This window comes from Abramis brama (genome assembly GCF_963993115.1).
Source record: "Abramis brama genome assembly, chromosome: 25".
Taxonomy (NCBI): domain Eukaryota; kingdom Metazoa; phylum Chordata; class Actinopteri; order Cypriniformes; family Leuciscidae; genus Abramis; species Abramis brama.
Window position 1 is genome coordinate 156,926 of NC_139987.1, and position 17,120 is coordinate 174,045.

Sequence of the window (17,120 nt, forward strand, 5' to 3'; positions counted from 1 at the left end):
TATATGTCGGATTCGTCTAACTTATACTTGATATTCTTTTTAGAATAAGTGATTCGTTATGCTATTATTGGACTCCTGTCTATTCATTGTCAACTGTTTTTTATAAATATGTTTGTAGTGGCTAACATTTATTCAGCTAATGCGTGTGCTGTTTAAAATGTGCAATGTTCAAATGCAAAGACAGCACGTCACAAATAGAAGCCCTTTTCCCCTATGGTATTTACTATTTAGTATCATATTTGGATATTGGAATAATAAATTAAGTAGCCTATCTTAATTGTACACAATGTTCCTATGTTGTTGTTGTTTTTTTGTTTTTTGTTTACAGTTTTCTATGGGTTTCTTAATTTTAGACTAGTTGACAAGCACACATTATATGCAATGCAATATAATGCATGTGTGTCATCGTCATGTAGAGCGCAGTTCATGGTTGCATAGCAACGACAGACGCCAGAGCTCTTGTGGAAAAAAGGAGAAAGTTTTTGTTATGTGAATGGCCCCTTACTCACCCTCAAGCCATTCTAGGTGTATATGACATTATTTTTTTTAGACGAATACAATCAGTTATATTAAAAATATTCCTAGCTTTATAATAGCAGTGAATGGCTGTCCATAAAAGTGCATTTATCCATGATAAAAGTGCATCTATCCATGATAAAAGTGTCCACATGCTCTGGGGGTTAATAAAGGCCTTCTGAAGCGATGTGTTCGTGTAAGAAAAATATCCATGTTTAAAGGGGTCATATAATGGTACATGCACTTTTACAAGTTGATTGTAATGAAAAGTGTGTTGGCAGTGCCTGTACACAACCATCATATAATGATAAAAATCCATCCAGTGTTTTTTTTAATCTCCTTATATGTTTTCCCCTGTCTCAAATCGAGCCGTCTGACCTTGTGACGTCACACAGTCGGACGCCCCTCCCACGATTGTTAATTGACAGCAGCTTTTCAACACAGACCCGCTAGGGCTGGGTACCGAGTTCGATACTTTTTAGGTACCGACCGAATTGCCTCGGTAGTATCGAGTATCGAAAAATTACTTGTTTTTCGGTACCAGATTTCGATACCTAAGGGGTTAACTCGTCAACGTCAGTGCTCAAACGAATACATATGAAATGCACAACGACACGCCTAAAGTCGCTCACGCACATACACGCAAACTCTACACACACACGAGACGCGCAGAACATACTCATATGAGACGCGCGTGCGCACAAACTGTCCACGCAGGTTCTCATATGAGACGCGAGCACACACACACAAACTCGCGCACATACTCAGAGACGCGAGCACACACACTCAGAATACCCTAAAGATGTGTAAAAGTCGATCAAAAGTGTGGCTACATTTCTCCTGGCTCGATGCCAACAGCGCGCGATGCAGTATTTGTGGTAAAATAATTGATGCAAAGACGGTACCGCGACAGATATGATGAAGCCCTTGACAGTGCACGGAGTAAACATAAGAGCAGGAAGTTGCTCCGTCTTTGACTGGTAAATGAAGAAATACCTTGTTGATCACTCTGACAGTGTTTATATTGCAATAATGACCTACTGAATGTACACTGCCATTCAAAAATGTGTTGGTTGGTCAGAATTTTTTTTCAGTAAGCATTAAAGTGATCAAAAGTGACCTTAAAACATGTGTAATGTTACAAAAGATTTCTGTTTCAAATAAATGCTGATCTTTTTAAATTTTTATTCATCAAAGAATAATGAAAAAATGTATCATAGTTTCCAAAAACTGTTTTCATATTTCTGAAGGATCCTGTGACACTGAAGTAATGATTTCGAAAATTCAGCTTTGACAACACAGGAATAAATTACATTCTGAAATATATTCAAATAAGATTTTAAATTGTAATACTATTCCACAATATTACAAGTTTTACTGTATTTTTGATCAAACAAATTCAGCTTTGGTGAGCATGAGCTCTTTATAAAAAAAATATGTTGTTCCTTATGTATAAGGAATATTTTGTTCCTTTGTGCACTGCATGAGTCAAACTGAAAAAATAAAACCAAAGTTTTTCTGAGGTAATGTGTTATGTAATCTTGTTAAAATGGATTTCATAAAATTGGTATCGAAAAAAGTATCGTTCAGGAACCGGTATCGAAATCAAGGTATCGGTTAGGGCTGGGTAAAAATATCGATTCATCAATGCATTGCAATTACTTGTTTCTCAATTCAATATCGATTCATCAAATCCTATGAATCGATTAAGCCCGCCGGCCAGTGGCGGCGCTGTGGGCAACACATTAGTGAGAGCGTTCAGCGTTGTACAAGCAAGCGGCAACCTCCCCGTCTCTCTCTTGAAACCCGAAACCAACACGCAAGTGAGTTAAACTGCAATTCATTGACTGGCCGCTTGGGCTGGCTGCACAAGCGAGTCAAATCTGTATCTCCCCCATGTTCAAATTACCAACTTTACAGCAGAAAAAAACATGTTTACAGCCTGGATCTTTATGTGGCTTTGGTCTATACAGCTAATTTTGCCCTTCATAACAACTGTGAGGAGGGTGAATTTTTTTTATAACTCATCCGTTTAGTTGATTAATATTTAAAGTTCTGCATAATTAAGGGTGTAGCCACTTGAGTGACAGATGGATTCCCGCTGATGTCAATGCTAGCCGTCTGTTGTTACTAGCCATCACTTCACCTCAGCAAATTTTAGCTGCTGAACTTGCCTTCTCTGCAGTGTTTTGTGCTTTTTTCCGTGATTATTTCATACAATGACAATGACAATTTAAAAACGTCAATAAAGGCTTGTTCGTTCTGCTCTCACGGACAGATAGATTATAATATGCTTATGTACCGTCAGATGAAATCATGCAGGGCAGGCATCGGTGCTTTCACCGTCCGTGCTATAAATCCACATGAATGAGCGCGGATTTTCTAGCGCATTTACTTGAACTTCATAGGCAATATATCTATGGTTTAACCCATTTGAGAGGCGGCCAAAATCAGAATTTAAAATGGACTGAATAAGCTCTCTACGAACTTGACGACGAGCGATGCCGCGCTGACATGTATGCACATAAATCACCACACACACTCTCTCAGAGTAATAAGTTACTGCATAATACATTTTCAACTAGCAGAATAGTACAGAATCACGATATACAGTCTCACTTGTAGCCATGTCTTTTAACTATCATAATATTTTGAAGGGCAAAAATAGGAACTTTTAATAATTTGGCAGTGTTATTTATTGTGTTGACAAAATAGCACTTTGTAATGTTATAATATATGGTTGCACTTTTTAGTATGCACATTTTGTGCTTCTGTTTACATTTATTTTATAACTTGAATGTATAGGAAGAAAGAAATATACTTTCTACTACTTACAGTTACGTGCACTTTAGAGGTGTTAATAAAGCACCTGTTTGTTACAGTTGTGTTTTGTATTCAACACATGTACAATATTGTACAGTTTGTTCTGCTAAATAAACCATGACAGGAAACATACTGGGGTCAATTTGTTCTTAAACATTGGTAATACTGCACACATTATTTAAAAATATACTCAGGTACTTAATTAATTGTGTATTTACTTATTATTGAATCGATATCGAAGCTAATAAATCAATATCGAATCGAATCGAATCGAATCGAAGCCTCAAGAATCGAAATCGAATCGAATTGTGAAATTCCTAACAATACCCAGCCCTAGTATCGGTATCGGTATTGGTATCGAAATTTTTTGAACGATACCCTTCCCTACAGACCCGCCTTGAGCGAGCTGTCATCATAGTCCGTGCGGACATTGTTGATACGCTGGAGCAGAATGGCGTCTAAGCGATGGTGGTGTTCTGTTCTTGAGCGTTATAACGAACACAGCAGTCATTTTGATGTTCCTAAATCCGAACCGCTGAATAAAATTTTGAGATAATGATGTTTATGCGTGGTTTGTGAAAAAACAAAAAATGAAATAAGGCCATGAAACCCTTTACTGATTATTTCTTCACAAGACTTTTGAAAATTGTATCGCGTAGCCTAGACTATTTGCTTCAAAACTGTGAAATCATCCTGCATAATCATTCAGATAAGACAATATATTGATTTAAAATTTGTAAGACATGTTTTGTGTGAGAAAGCTTTATGCAAGGAGGTGTGAACACATCATGAATATTGATGGATTTCACACCTGCGAAAGATAAAGACCCTCCCATAATGGCCCTATCAGGTGCTAACAGGCCCGGTCATTCTGAGCAACCTTGCACAAAGAATGAGGAGATTTAAAAAAGAATGGCTTTTTGATTGTTTGGATTTATTTACAACATAACATAATCCAAAGATACACAACAAAGGACAAAAAAAGCACATCATTTAACACATTATCTAAAGACAGAGACTTGAACAGTCACACACCTTTGTGCCATTCATGAAACATAGTACATAGCGGTCATTTCCAAGGTGTTTGATTTTTCATTTACCATATTCATGTACTCATGTGAATGTTGAAGTCAGCAGGACTCATCAGTGGGGCATCTGGCCCCTGTATAAAAAATAAAAATTAAAGCCTGTGAACATGCTGATATCAAGAGAAACTAGGGCTGCACGATTTGGAGAATACATTTTAGATTTTTCATACGTGCAGTGCTGCATAAAATAATAATAACAATAGCCTAGATAGCAGTTGGCCTATACATCATCAAAAAGGAACATATCAGTAACAGTACACAAGAGACAAATATATGGATTATCATATGTTACTTCAATTGTTTCCAATCGTTATGATGTTAAGAAATTAGATTGGAGTAAAAACATGAAGCTTAACGCACAGTTCAAACTCACAGACTCAAACTCACAGCGCGTGCAGAGAACATTTACTGAAGCAATCAAGCCGCTCCAAACTATGAAACATTATTGTTACCATCTACGTTTGAGCAGATATCCACAAACAAAGTATTTAACAGTAAACACGGGTCTAAACATTATAATAATCACCATATTAGAGTAAACACTCGTACTAGCCTACTTTTATCATGCTGTGTTTTATTATCGAAAAACATCCTTGTGTTGTACATGTATATACATTTAGCATTGAAAGGTTGCCTCTAGTTCACATTTTAACATGTTTCTGTCTATATATAGATAGCCTAAATATACATGTACGACATAGGCTTCATGTTTTTACTCCAATCTCAATTCATAACGTACATTTTAGTCTGGCACCAGTTTAACTTGTAGCTACAATATAAAGTTTATACAACAATAACATACTTACTATTAGGAGTGGAAATGTCTTACCTTAAAAATTTTCTCATCTTCAAATTGCATTCTTCTAATTCTTCTGAGGTAAATCCAAGGTAAACAGCACAGCACAAACAGTCTCGACGAAAAGTACATTACTATAATCTCTGATTTTCTGTTTTGAGGTAATGAGGGCGTTTACAGGCCCGCATGGACTATTTGCATGTCAATCGCTCGTGCGCGCGTGGGCGTGGTAATTAGAGGTAATTAGTTTGGACTGGAGAAACTACATGTCGTTGCTTTCATACGGATTACTTAAACAGAGAACATTTGTTTTTGATATGATTTACATCATTTAAAAATGGAGACTTCATGTCACAGTCAGTGACAAGTATTCGCTGAGTTACAGAGCATTTTCTGACGCGTTTCAGAATGATCTTCACATTGAGAGAGACGGGAGAACGCGCATCATGTTTATTTTCTTTACTTTACGAAAAACACAACATTTTGTTTTTATTATTAGTGTACACAAATAAAAGAAGACATTTAACAGTTTTGAATGATGTATGTATAGTATAGTCTAAAAAGTTATTTGAGTCTCTTTTACACTGATAAGAAAAAAGCTATAGCCGCCCCAGGGGGTTAAAACTTAAAGTAAAATAACTAGCTGTTGGCCAAATGAACATATGGATTTGACTTGAGTGTAAAGCTCAACTTATGTGAGTAATGTGACACACTGCTGATATTTACGCTACTTCTGATGTCACAAGTTGCGTAAGTTGTGCTTTAGACGCTAGTAGACTGCGTTTGGCCGGAAGCTAGAATTTTACTAGAAATTTACACAAACATATTGCTTTACTTCAGAAGGCCTTTATTAACCCACCAGAGCTGTGTGGAGTTCGTTTATGATGGACAGATGCACTTTTATGGACTTTGAAACAGCCATTCACTGTCATTATAAAGCTCGAAGCATCAGGGTGTTTATTAATATAATTCTGATTGTATTCATCAGAAAGAAGGTGGTCATATACACCTACGACGATTTGAGAGTGAGTAAATCATGGGCAAATTTTCATTTTTGGCTGAACTATCCATTTAACTGTCACATCCCTGACAATTATTTTCAGTTTTTTACAATGCAATCAAAGACATGAAAGAAATGAAAGAGAAATGGTTGAGTCCACTGCACTCTGTGTTATAGTACATCACGCTGTGTGCTCTGTCTGTGTACTGCATATGGAGTAGGGCATCCAGGATTTGAGTATATTGTATATTTTGTGTGCTGTGTGTAGGGGAAGGAAATGCTGCTGGTGCTGGAGAACGAGACACTGAATCTGATTGAGCCTCATGGACGAACACTGCTCCATTCTCAGCCAATCGTCAGCATCCGTGTGTGGGGAGTGGGACGCGATGATGGCAGGTGAGTCTGGAAGCAACTTCTGTAACAGCAATGCTCTAACTGATGCTTATTTTTTTATAATTAAGATGATGCTGAATTACTTTGTAATTGTGTTTTCATTTTGTCTGTCCTGCTGCATCCCGGATCCCAGGGAGAGGTAGTGTGTTGCTGTATATTATATTGTATTGTATTGTTTGCTTTGTGTGCTAGCTATTACAGTATCAAGCATAATGCATCCAAAAATTTTACTTTTGTCATTTTTCTCACCCACATACCGATTCAACTTTCTTCTGTGTAACACAATAAGACAATTCGTGAACAATTTTTATGCTGCTCTTTTACAGTTAACTACTGTTCAAACATTGATGCCACAGCTGTTAAGCTTATAAAAACAATGTAAAAGTGTTATGCTGGGTCATGCTAAGTCACTTGGCTGCAACTAAATGTTTCAGTGAATGACAAACACGCGCTGTTTAGTCTAGGGCTGCACGATGTACCAACATTAAATGATAATCGTGATATTGCTTAGTGTGATTTTCGAATCACAAAAGGCTGCATTTTAATTATGTAAATATCAGCTTGTCAGTGCATTGCGGCTGATCGGTAGTAAATGCTGCTCCATCGGAACACCAGAGGGTGACACACACACACGCACACACACGCACACACACACACACACACACATCCCTCTGAACACCAGAGGGTGTCTCTCTCTCTCTCTCTCTCTCACACACACACACACACACACACACACACACACACACACACACACACACACACCCCTCTAAACACCAGAGGGCGTCTCACACACACACACCACATATCCCTCTAAACAGGGTGGCCGTACGAATGGGATTAACGAGCCACTGATCACCCACAATCTCTGCTTGCGTTTCGGTGATTTGCGTGCGAGGCTTGGCCTTGGCCGGGCAGTGTGTGTCACTGTTCATAGGCTGCAACCCGCAGATTCCTTCAGTGTTGTCTCTGAGGAAGGGTTTTCTAGGGCAGAGATAGTGAATGTCTTTGGTCAGAGTACACATGTGCAGGTTTGGGGCCAGGTAAAGCTGTGTGTTGCTGTCATGATAGGCCATCAAGTCTGGAGTGTGTAACTTGATGTGGGTGTTACCTTTCCAAAACCCGACATTGACAATGTCCTTGAGTCTGTAGATTTTGTTTGATTCGATGATGGGTAGGTTCAGGAGGAAGGCCACCTCCCTTTGCTCTGGGTTGACGTGTAGTGGGATGTTGCTACCCAGAGTACGCGAGGTGGGTCTAAAAAGGGTTAGTTGGTGTGGTAGTGGCAGGTGCCAGCACAGTTTGCATGAGGCTCAAGGGTAGCAGGTAAGGTGGAATCCTACCCATGGCCAAGCTGTCAGTGGAGGAGCTCACCTACTGCAGCATGTCTGTCATCAGGGCTGTGACCAGCTGAATCTGGGCAAAATCATTTTGGAAGACTGAAAACAGCTGTGAGCATGTGATTGACATCGGCCTCAGCATGAGTGAGTGAGTCCTCTGTCCATCAAGCACCTGCCCAGCTGTATTGTGCTACTGCGCTGGGGTAGTGTGCTTGGTAGACGTTGCAAGGGTCGAGTCGAACATACACTTTCTGGGTGTGGGTCCTGCAGTTGGTGTTTAGGAGTCCCAGTTGTTCCCTTAGTACAATGCCTGATGCTGGACCTGGTGAGGTGATGTCTGAATGCAGCTGCACTCCGGTTGACTGGAGGCACAGAATGGTGAACCACAGTAGCATCCTGGTACAGAAGAGAGAGAGAGAGAGAGAGAGAGAGAGGTAGTAGGTCAGCGAGGTTTGTCCTTGGTTTGTCCCATTTAAAAACTGGCTCTTTCTGTCCCCGGCTTAGTTGGATTCGGTATGCAACCAGGGAGAGTTTGTCCACAATCTCATGAGGTCCCATCCAGTGGGGCAGAAATTTCTTTGACCGCCGATGGGAGGCTGTCTAGGGTGGCTGGGTGAAGCTATAATACCAAACCCTGTCGCCCATGTCCAGTACCTGGTGTGATGCTTTCCGGTCATAGTATGCTTTCTGGCCTTCAGCGTTCTTTTGAAGTTGTTGCTGGGCAAAAGCAAATGTTGTTTTCAGGTGCCGGTGGAGCTTGTCAAGGTACTGGTGAGTGGTGTAGGCTGTGACGAGGCTGGAGTCTCCTGGTTGATACAGCAGCAGTGTCATCTGCTGCCCCGTCATTAGTTCAAAGGGAGATACGCAAGTTGATTCCTGCAGAGTGGCTCTGATGGCCAGCGGGAGCTTCACATACCAGTCTTTCTGGTTGGCAGACACATACTTTCTCAGGATGCTGACCACAGTTCGATTCGATTGTTCCACTTGGCCTGACGAGATTGGATGGTGGCTGATGTGCAGTTGAACTTCCCCCAGGAGTTTCCCGATGTGCTGCATGATCTCAGCTGTAAAGTGAGTGTCTCTGTCTGAGTTGACTCTTAATGGCACTCCAAACCTGGAGAAGTGGTGGTTCATCAGGAGGTATGCCGTGGTCTGGGCAGTGTCGTTGGGTGCTGGAAGACACTCTACCCACTTGGTGAACTGGCACACGACCGAGTGGAAGTACTTGGTGCCCCTCGTCGACATGGGCAGAGGTCCTACCCAGTCGAGGTCTGACCATGGAAACGTGACTCCTCTGCATTGCAGTGGGGCTCTGTGGTTTGGGTTACCCAGTTGCCTAGAGTGTCCTTTCACCACCTTCCAGTAGACGATCATGTTGTGTGTTCTTGTGATGTTATCACATTCTTGGAACAGGTGTTGGTGTTTGACTGGCTTGTTATTTGCAGTCTTAAAGCCATTTTTTTGGCTTAGTCTGGCGTAGTTGGAGTCTGTGCAGATAAGGAGTTCTCTGATGTTATGGGCCGATGCGATTTGCAGAGTTATGAGAATGGCTGCTACCTCAGCATATTGTGATGACTGGGGACCCAACTTGAAGTGTTGTGGTGGGCAAGGCAGGTCATTTACCCATAGCACACCTGCAACTGCTTTAAGGATGCCCTCGTGGTTGTAGGAACATCCATCGACGTAGGCTGTGGGCATACCTTGGCACGCATTCTTGCTTGATGTTTTGAATGGCTTGAATACGGCTGGACTGTGGTTCAATGCCCCGTGATTCGATGAGTAGGCCCACGTAATTGACCTTGGTTCAACACCATCATGTTGAATCCGTATGTGAGTCTCTGCGTTGTGTATTTTCTTCTTTTTCTTTTGTGATATTTGGCTCGGAAAAGTGGGTCTAGTTGTTTTCTAGAGGTTGTGGCTTCATACACCGGTGAGGAGGTCGGTGCATATGGGTCTCGGGACAGCCATCAAGTGGTATCTGCACAGAGGAAGAAAGAAAACAAAAGACGACAGAGAAGTATTTGTTCATACACTAGGGTTGTATCCTTTTCCGAGTCTGCTATTGTTGTTCCTCCTTTCCCTATTTCTTAATTCCTGCCACACTTAAAGAACAGTAAGGTAAGGATGGACTAGTGGATGGGGAAAGCCTAAAAGGGAGTCTTCACCACAGGGTTGGCCCCCGAAGCCTGTTGCATTCGGTTCTTCCCTGGGCTCCTCGCTGGTCTGTGTGTCCTATTTTGTCCCTGTAGGTGATTTGCAGACTTTACTGTGCAACATCTCCATCTTCCTCTGAAAAACATCAGTCATAGCAGACATCATAACCCATAGAGGATGGATAAGTGCATGGCTTGTGCTGTAGCATAACATTTAAGGCTGTGAGTCTACTTAACCAGTGTCCCCCAAAGGAAGGCTGAGACATTCACTTTCCTTTTGTTCTATTAAAAAAAAAGTAGGTTACTGGGAAAATTAAGCACTCACAGCCCAAATGGTTAACACCTCAACAAGCTGCCCCACGAGTTTAACGAGGAGGGGAGGGGCTGCTTCAGACTGAGTAGAAGCTGAGTAACATTTTTTTTTTCTCCGAAGTCCATGTTTCCACAGTAATAACAACTGCCTTCTCTCTTAGGACATTTGCATTTCTGTTGATTCTCTGTGTTGACCTTAAAGGATGCTGCTGCAATTTTTACTCTTGCCTTGCCTAGCCATTGATATCTTCCTTTTTCTGCCCCGTCACTACATCTTTTTGTATCCTGTTCCTTGTTTGTGAAGGGTGATGAAATCTTCTATTAACTTTTTTGACGATTCTTTTGTTCGTTTTTTTTATCATTCTTTTGCATGTATTTCAAACATGCAGTCAAACGTGACACTCAACAATCCTAGGCAGTTCAGATATTTCATGTGTTCTTGCTCAAAGCACACCTGGTGCAACTAATGAAGCCCTTGATTAGTTGCATCAGGTGTGCTTGAGAAAACACTATTTTTTGCAGATTTGTGCTGTTGTGAGGGATTCTATTCAGGGGGTTGAATCATTTTTAAACTGCAGAAGTCATTAAAAGTTGCATTTTCAGTTGAATTTGGGGAAACCACTTGAAACATTTGTTGTGTTGAGCTATTTTAATTACTTGTTTGTTTGATTTGTTCATTGCAAACAACTGAAAGTCTGTCAATTTTGCCAATAAACCTGATTTGCAGTGAGTAGCTCCCTCATAGTAGGGCGTGTTGGTACAGCGTTTCCCTTGTGTCAGCCACTGATGCAGCTTTGAAGTAAACCTATGAAAGGGAACATTTTTTTGGTTGTTAAATAATCTTGCTTTCCTGTGTTTAGGGAATAAGATGCTGCGTAGCCAGCCATGCTCAGTCTCTGATTGATTTCTTTACTAGGAAATCTATGAAAGCATGACCACATTCTTAAAAGGCATCATTAAGGCCCAATCCCAATTCTATTTTATACCCCTTCGCCTACCCCTAACCCTTCGCCTACCCCTAACCCTTGGCCTACCCCTAACCCTTGCCCCTTGAAACAGAGTGTCAAGGCGTAGGGGTGAAAATATTCCCCTAAGAAATGGGACACCACTACTACACCATTACATGTCATTATACATCATTGCTCGTGCCTACATCACAGGAGATGCGCCAATGTTTATCACAAACTTCCAAGATGCCGTCGTCAGCTGTAGTCTTTGCGTGAGTTACAGCTATTTTTTGTAGTTTGCAGAAAACAACGGAGATGACGATATCTTCAGCGCCTAAAGCTGCGTTCACACCAAATGCGAATAGAGCGTCTGGCGCGAGTGATTTCAATGTTAAGACGCGTTTACGCGCATCTGGGGGTCTTGCGGCACGAATGAGGCGTTTAGTGCGGCGCGGTGGACGCGAATTCGCCTCATTCGCGCGCCCACTTCGCTTCAAACTTTTGCTTTTTACACGCGTCATATTGTTAACGAACTTTAACGATTTTTTTGCAACCGTTTCTTTGAAGAACATGACCGTAAATATGAACACAAGATTGAATGTGACAAAGAAAATGATTATTGGCAGTCATGTTGCCTCTGTAGGCGGTTTATGCAAGTACGTTGTTCTTTCTCATACCCCTTCGTTTGAAGTGTGGTCCCGAAAAATCTTCGTTTCAAGGGCTATCTGGCCCTTCCCCTTACCCCTACCCCTCCAACCAAAAGAGAATTGAGACAGCCCTACCCCTTCACGTGCACACGCAAAACAGAGGGGAAGGGGAAAGTGAAGGGGTAAGGGGTAGAATTGGGATTGGCCCTAAAGCAACACCTTAGTAGAGAAGGCTGGTACTGTTGGGCGTGATTCTATGCTTCAGACAGCCATCAAACCAGAGCGTGTTCCCATAGTGTTAGCTACTGATGCAGCGTCTCATTCCTACATTTATTACTGTGCACACAAGTTTATGGGTGCGTGAAATGAGTTGAAATGATTATGAATACATGCAGCTGTTTAGTTTTGTTTCTTGTCTCTTATTGCAGGGACTTTGCATATGTGGCTCGAGACAAGTTGACTCATGTGCTCAAGTGTCATGTATTTCGGTGTGACACCCCTGCAAAAAACATCGCCACAAGCATGCATGACATCTGCTCTAAGGTAAGGACATCTGAGCTGCTGGCTGAAAATATTCATATTCTTGTTCTTGTTTAAACACTGAAGACGTGTGCTGCAGTATGCAAAATATCCTAGATTTATTGAAACAACAGCGAGTCAGGTATTTATGAGCAGGGAATAATAATTGGAGTGGTTACTCAGAAAACCTCTTGAGAGTGAGGTGACTAATAGAATAGTATGCAATGTAGATGCTAACCTAACTTTTGTTCGGTACGAGGATAAAGGTTATAAAAGTTTAATAAAAGATGTGAATACACGGCCCTGGCATGTATTGAGAGTCTTGAGTAAATAGATCCAGTAAGTGCCACTCAAGCATCATTTTGGTCAAACCTCCACTGAATCTGAGGGTAGATTTTTAAGATTGATATTTTTTGTGATGTTCCATCACTATTTGAGTATATTCTTGTACAGCAGGTAGTGTTTTTTTCTGTGCTGTAGAACATTTTGAACTCTTTAAAAATTGATTATGCTTATGTTGTAGTTACAAAAAAAGTTATGAAAGACCTAAACTTGGTCATTGCTCAGTGAGGGATTGACTATTAGCTTACATGAGGATGTAAGAAAAACTTCAGTTAAACTTAAATACCCAATACCCAATTATTTTAGTCATCCGCACACTGGTCGCAATATTCAGATATGCAGTACTATTACCTGTTCTTCTACTCATGTGATTTATCTTATTCGGTGCCCTTGTGGTCTTGCATATGTTGATAAAACTTCTAGACCATTGCATTAGCGAACATCATAGTAATATTAGGACAGGAGATATGCGTACTCATGTAGCGTCTCATTTTATAGCTGTGATCTTTGTTTGGAACTATTTTCGCTGCTAAAACAGAACAAAAATAGTCATGCAGGGCTTGACATTAACTTTTTGAGGCACTTGTCCTTCGGACAAGTAAATTTATGTTTTACTTGTCCATGCACAAAAGTCACTTGTCCGGGTAAAGATTTATAATTTTATCTTTTTTTGTGTGTGTGTGTGTGTTTTGCTAATGCAGAATTCAAACAAACCATTGAAAGCATCCAAACACTATCAATATTAATAAAATTCAGTTGAAACAGTAGAAAGGAACGTGTCCCAAGAATAGAGTTCCCCTTCAACAAGAAATAAGGATCTCCAGACTCCAGATCTCCAGACTCCATAATACAAAGTAATACTTTGCACGCTGGTGTGCAGTGTATCACCAGAGGAAGTGGTGTAGGTATCCTCAGTATTTGCAAGCTAGCTAGACTTACTGTATACTATATCTAAAATAATTTTGTAGACATAGAGATGCACCGATTACAATTTTCTAGGCCGATTCCGATTTCCGATTTTTCATTGAGTTTGACCTGCCGATTCCGATTTATTTTTTTTCTAACTACTTTACAGTACACACAAATATTTATTTTTGATCTTTTCTTTAACCCTTTCACGCATAAGTTTAAAATATTCTAACTGACACCCCCACCCCCAGAATGAGTTTTTTCAAGGCGAACGTTCCCTTTAATGTTTCCATGGCGACGCGTCACGCGATACACCGCAGCCACAATAACCATGGCATCAACTAGCCTGTCTGATATTCCGATTCTCAAATACGTGTAAGTGAGTGTGTTTGGTCGTTTAAAAACCTTTATAAATAATCTTGATCTATAACATGAGATGGGCAGGGCGCCACAATGTTGTCTTGTCAGTCGGACTTACAGCACGTGAATTCATCAGTTTCTCCCGAAATAAATGCAAGAAAGTGGCCGGTGAACTGAGAAGAATAGAGTAAACTTTATAGTTACTTCCACTATGTTTGTCTGATATGAATAACACATGTCGGCAAATTATATTTGAATAGATTGTTATTGCTGCTTCCACAGACATCAGTGTGTATTTTACAAACTACAAATTTATTGTTTTACTCGTGCTTATGTGTATTTAAATATCTGAAACCTAAAATAATCATTATGTGGTTGAAAACACTGCTTAGTTGTGATATATGACAGCGCTGAACGCGTCCGACTCTGGCTCAGCGCAGCCAACGCGCGAAAGCACAGTTTGAATCTGGCAGTTATGCGACGTCTCAAATCGGTAAAATTAAATCTGTAAAATTATAGACGTAATGAGTGGCACATAACGTGAAGTAACATGGCATTTTATTTTGTTTGAAATTTAACTTGTCCAGTGGGACAACTAATTTTCTCTTCCACTTGTCCTACAAAAAAATCCACTTGTCCCGGACAAGCGGACAAGCCTTAATGTCGAGCCCTGTCATGCGTCTAAAATGCAAGTGACTTAATTTAAACTGTTTGTTTATTGATATGAAATCAGTGTCTCTTTTTTAGTCGTGATTTGTGACCGTAAAATATATTTAAAATCTTATAATATTTTCAAAATGTGAGAGACCACAAACATGAGGACAAAAGTCCTAGATTTAACAGTTTTGTTTCTATAGTGTAGAGTTGGGGTACTCGAACTCGGACTCGAGTCCAATTTTGAATGAACTCGGACTTGTCACGCACTCGGGTGAATTTGTACTCAGACTTGTCACGGACTCGAACATTTTAGACTCGGAAAATTTGCCGAGTACAGTCGAGTCCGGGCACTGGAGGACACAATATTTTATTATTCAAAAACGAAACGAAGCTAACGTTAGTGTTGTTTCAGCGTTGAGCATTGTAGCCAATCACAGACATGTATATTACGCGCATGAACGCAGTGGCAAATCAGAGGCGTTAGTCACCATGCGGAGAATTCACTCAAAATGTTCAGAATCAGCGCGAGCTTTATCCTTTCGCAAAAATCTCCTTATAAACAACAAAGTCTAGACGCGATGTAAATAAGAGATTCACTGCAGTGCGGACAACTTCAGTGTTTATGATGAGAGTTTCAGTGAGAGTGCAGAATGCGGTAAGTAGCCTAAGTGATGGCTTAAAGGGAGTGCTATTGACGATCTAAATAATAGTTTTGTTTTTCATGCTTCTAGAGGACCAGTGGTTACATTCACACTGTAAAGTTTGAGGAGTGATAACAGCATTTAAATGTGCGAGTGAACCCGCTAAATTATAGTCCTGTGAGTCATGAAATTGCGATGATTTGACATAGTAACCATAGCAACATGAGAACGTGAGAACCATTGCAACATATCTAATAATGTTATGCTTTTTGTTACATTATACTTTAGTAATAAGTTTACATACACCTTGCAGAACCTCTAAAATGTTCTTTTATTTATTTTTTAATAATACGGATCATAAAAACGTTTTTTTTTTTTTTTATACTGCCCTGAAAAAGCTTTTTCACATTACAGATGTTTAAGTAGCCTAGGCTATAGCCTAGTCCACAAGACAAAATACAACAACAAATTACAAGACAAATTACATAAGCTTGATTTTTAATACTGTGTGTCATTGCCTGAATGATCCACAACTGTTTTTTTTTTTTTTTTTTTTTTTTTTTTTTGTAATGGTTGTTCATGAATCCCTTTGTCCCGAACAGTTAAACTGCCCAATGGTCTTCAGAAAAATCCTCCAGCTCCTGCACATTCTTTGCTTTTCCAGCATCTTCTGCATATTTGACTCTTTACTAGCAGTGATTGTATGATTTTGAGATCCATCTTTTCACACTGGGATTCATACACAACTACTGGTATTACAAACACTGAAAACATTCAGTGATGCTCAAGAAGGAAACATCCATTCAGAGCCAGGGCGTGTAAATTGGTGTAAATTGTTCATATTTTGTTTAAAAATTCATTAATTAATTTAATACTGCCCTTCAGAGGCTAAATACGATATTAACATAAAAGAAAATAAGAAAAATGTACATATCACTATCTTCTTGATCAAACGTTTACCCCTGGCTCTTAATGCATCGTGTTGCATATTCTTGAGCATTACCTTGCAGATTCTGAATAATGTGACCAATCATAAAGCAGATATCCACCATTTTTGTCTGACAAACAAACCAAATCAAAACTAAAAGGTGTGTATTGACATCTTTTTGCATTTCTAATGTTCATTCATGTTTAAATCGTACTATAACTAAAATAGATGATCAGTTCACATGCTGCTTGAACTAAGGCGCTATACAGTAAAGCGCCACAAAATGGTATTTATTGTTCGAATTTCACAAAATTTTGAGACTTTATTTTATACCAAAAGGACCCTGCTCTGTCTTGTCTGTTGGCGCATTGTCAGTATCCTCTTTGCGCCGCAATACATTTTTCACTGTGTGAGAACACTGTGTGGATTGAAAGTAGAATGGCTTGTCAGACGTAGCAACAGTAACTAAGAGGGGCGGGTCTTTGTGAAAGGTCAATTTCAAATCATTGAAATCTTTGTGGACTCGGCCGGACTCGACTCGGACTCGGATGTTAAGGACTCGGACTCAAGTCCGACTCGGGCCCATTTGTACTCGGACTTGGACTCGGACTTGATTGGTAAGGACTTGGACTTGACTCGGACTCGACAAAGGTGGACTCGGACCCAACACTACTATAGTGTGTGGCGTGCTGCAATGTAGCAGACACACTCCACACACAAACAGATTTTCAACCAATGTCCCAACTGTGAAC

At 40.2% G+C, this 17,120-nt stretch overlaps 1 protein-coding gene across 3 annotated transcripts in view; it reads left to right on the forward strand.

Moving 5' to 3' along the window:
- The window catches only part of apbb1 (amyloid beta (A4) precursor protein-binding, family B, member 1 (Fe65)), a 91,318-nt gene that overhangs the window by 55,897 nt on the left and 18,301 nt on the right, over positions 1-17,120 (forward strand). For all 3 annotated transcript variants that reach the window (XM_084105210.1, XM_084105211.1, XM_084105212.1), the window contains 2 exons: positions 6,492-6,619; positions 12,441-12,555. In XM_084105210.1, the coding sequence (XP_083961336.1) occupies positions 6,492-6,619; positions 12,441-12,555 (243 nt within the window). The remainder of the gene's footprint in view (positions 1-6,491; positions 6,620-12,440; positions 12,556-17,120) is intronic.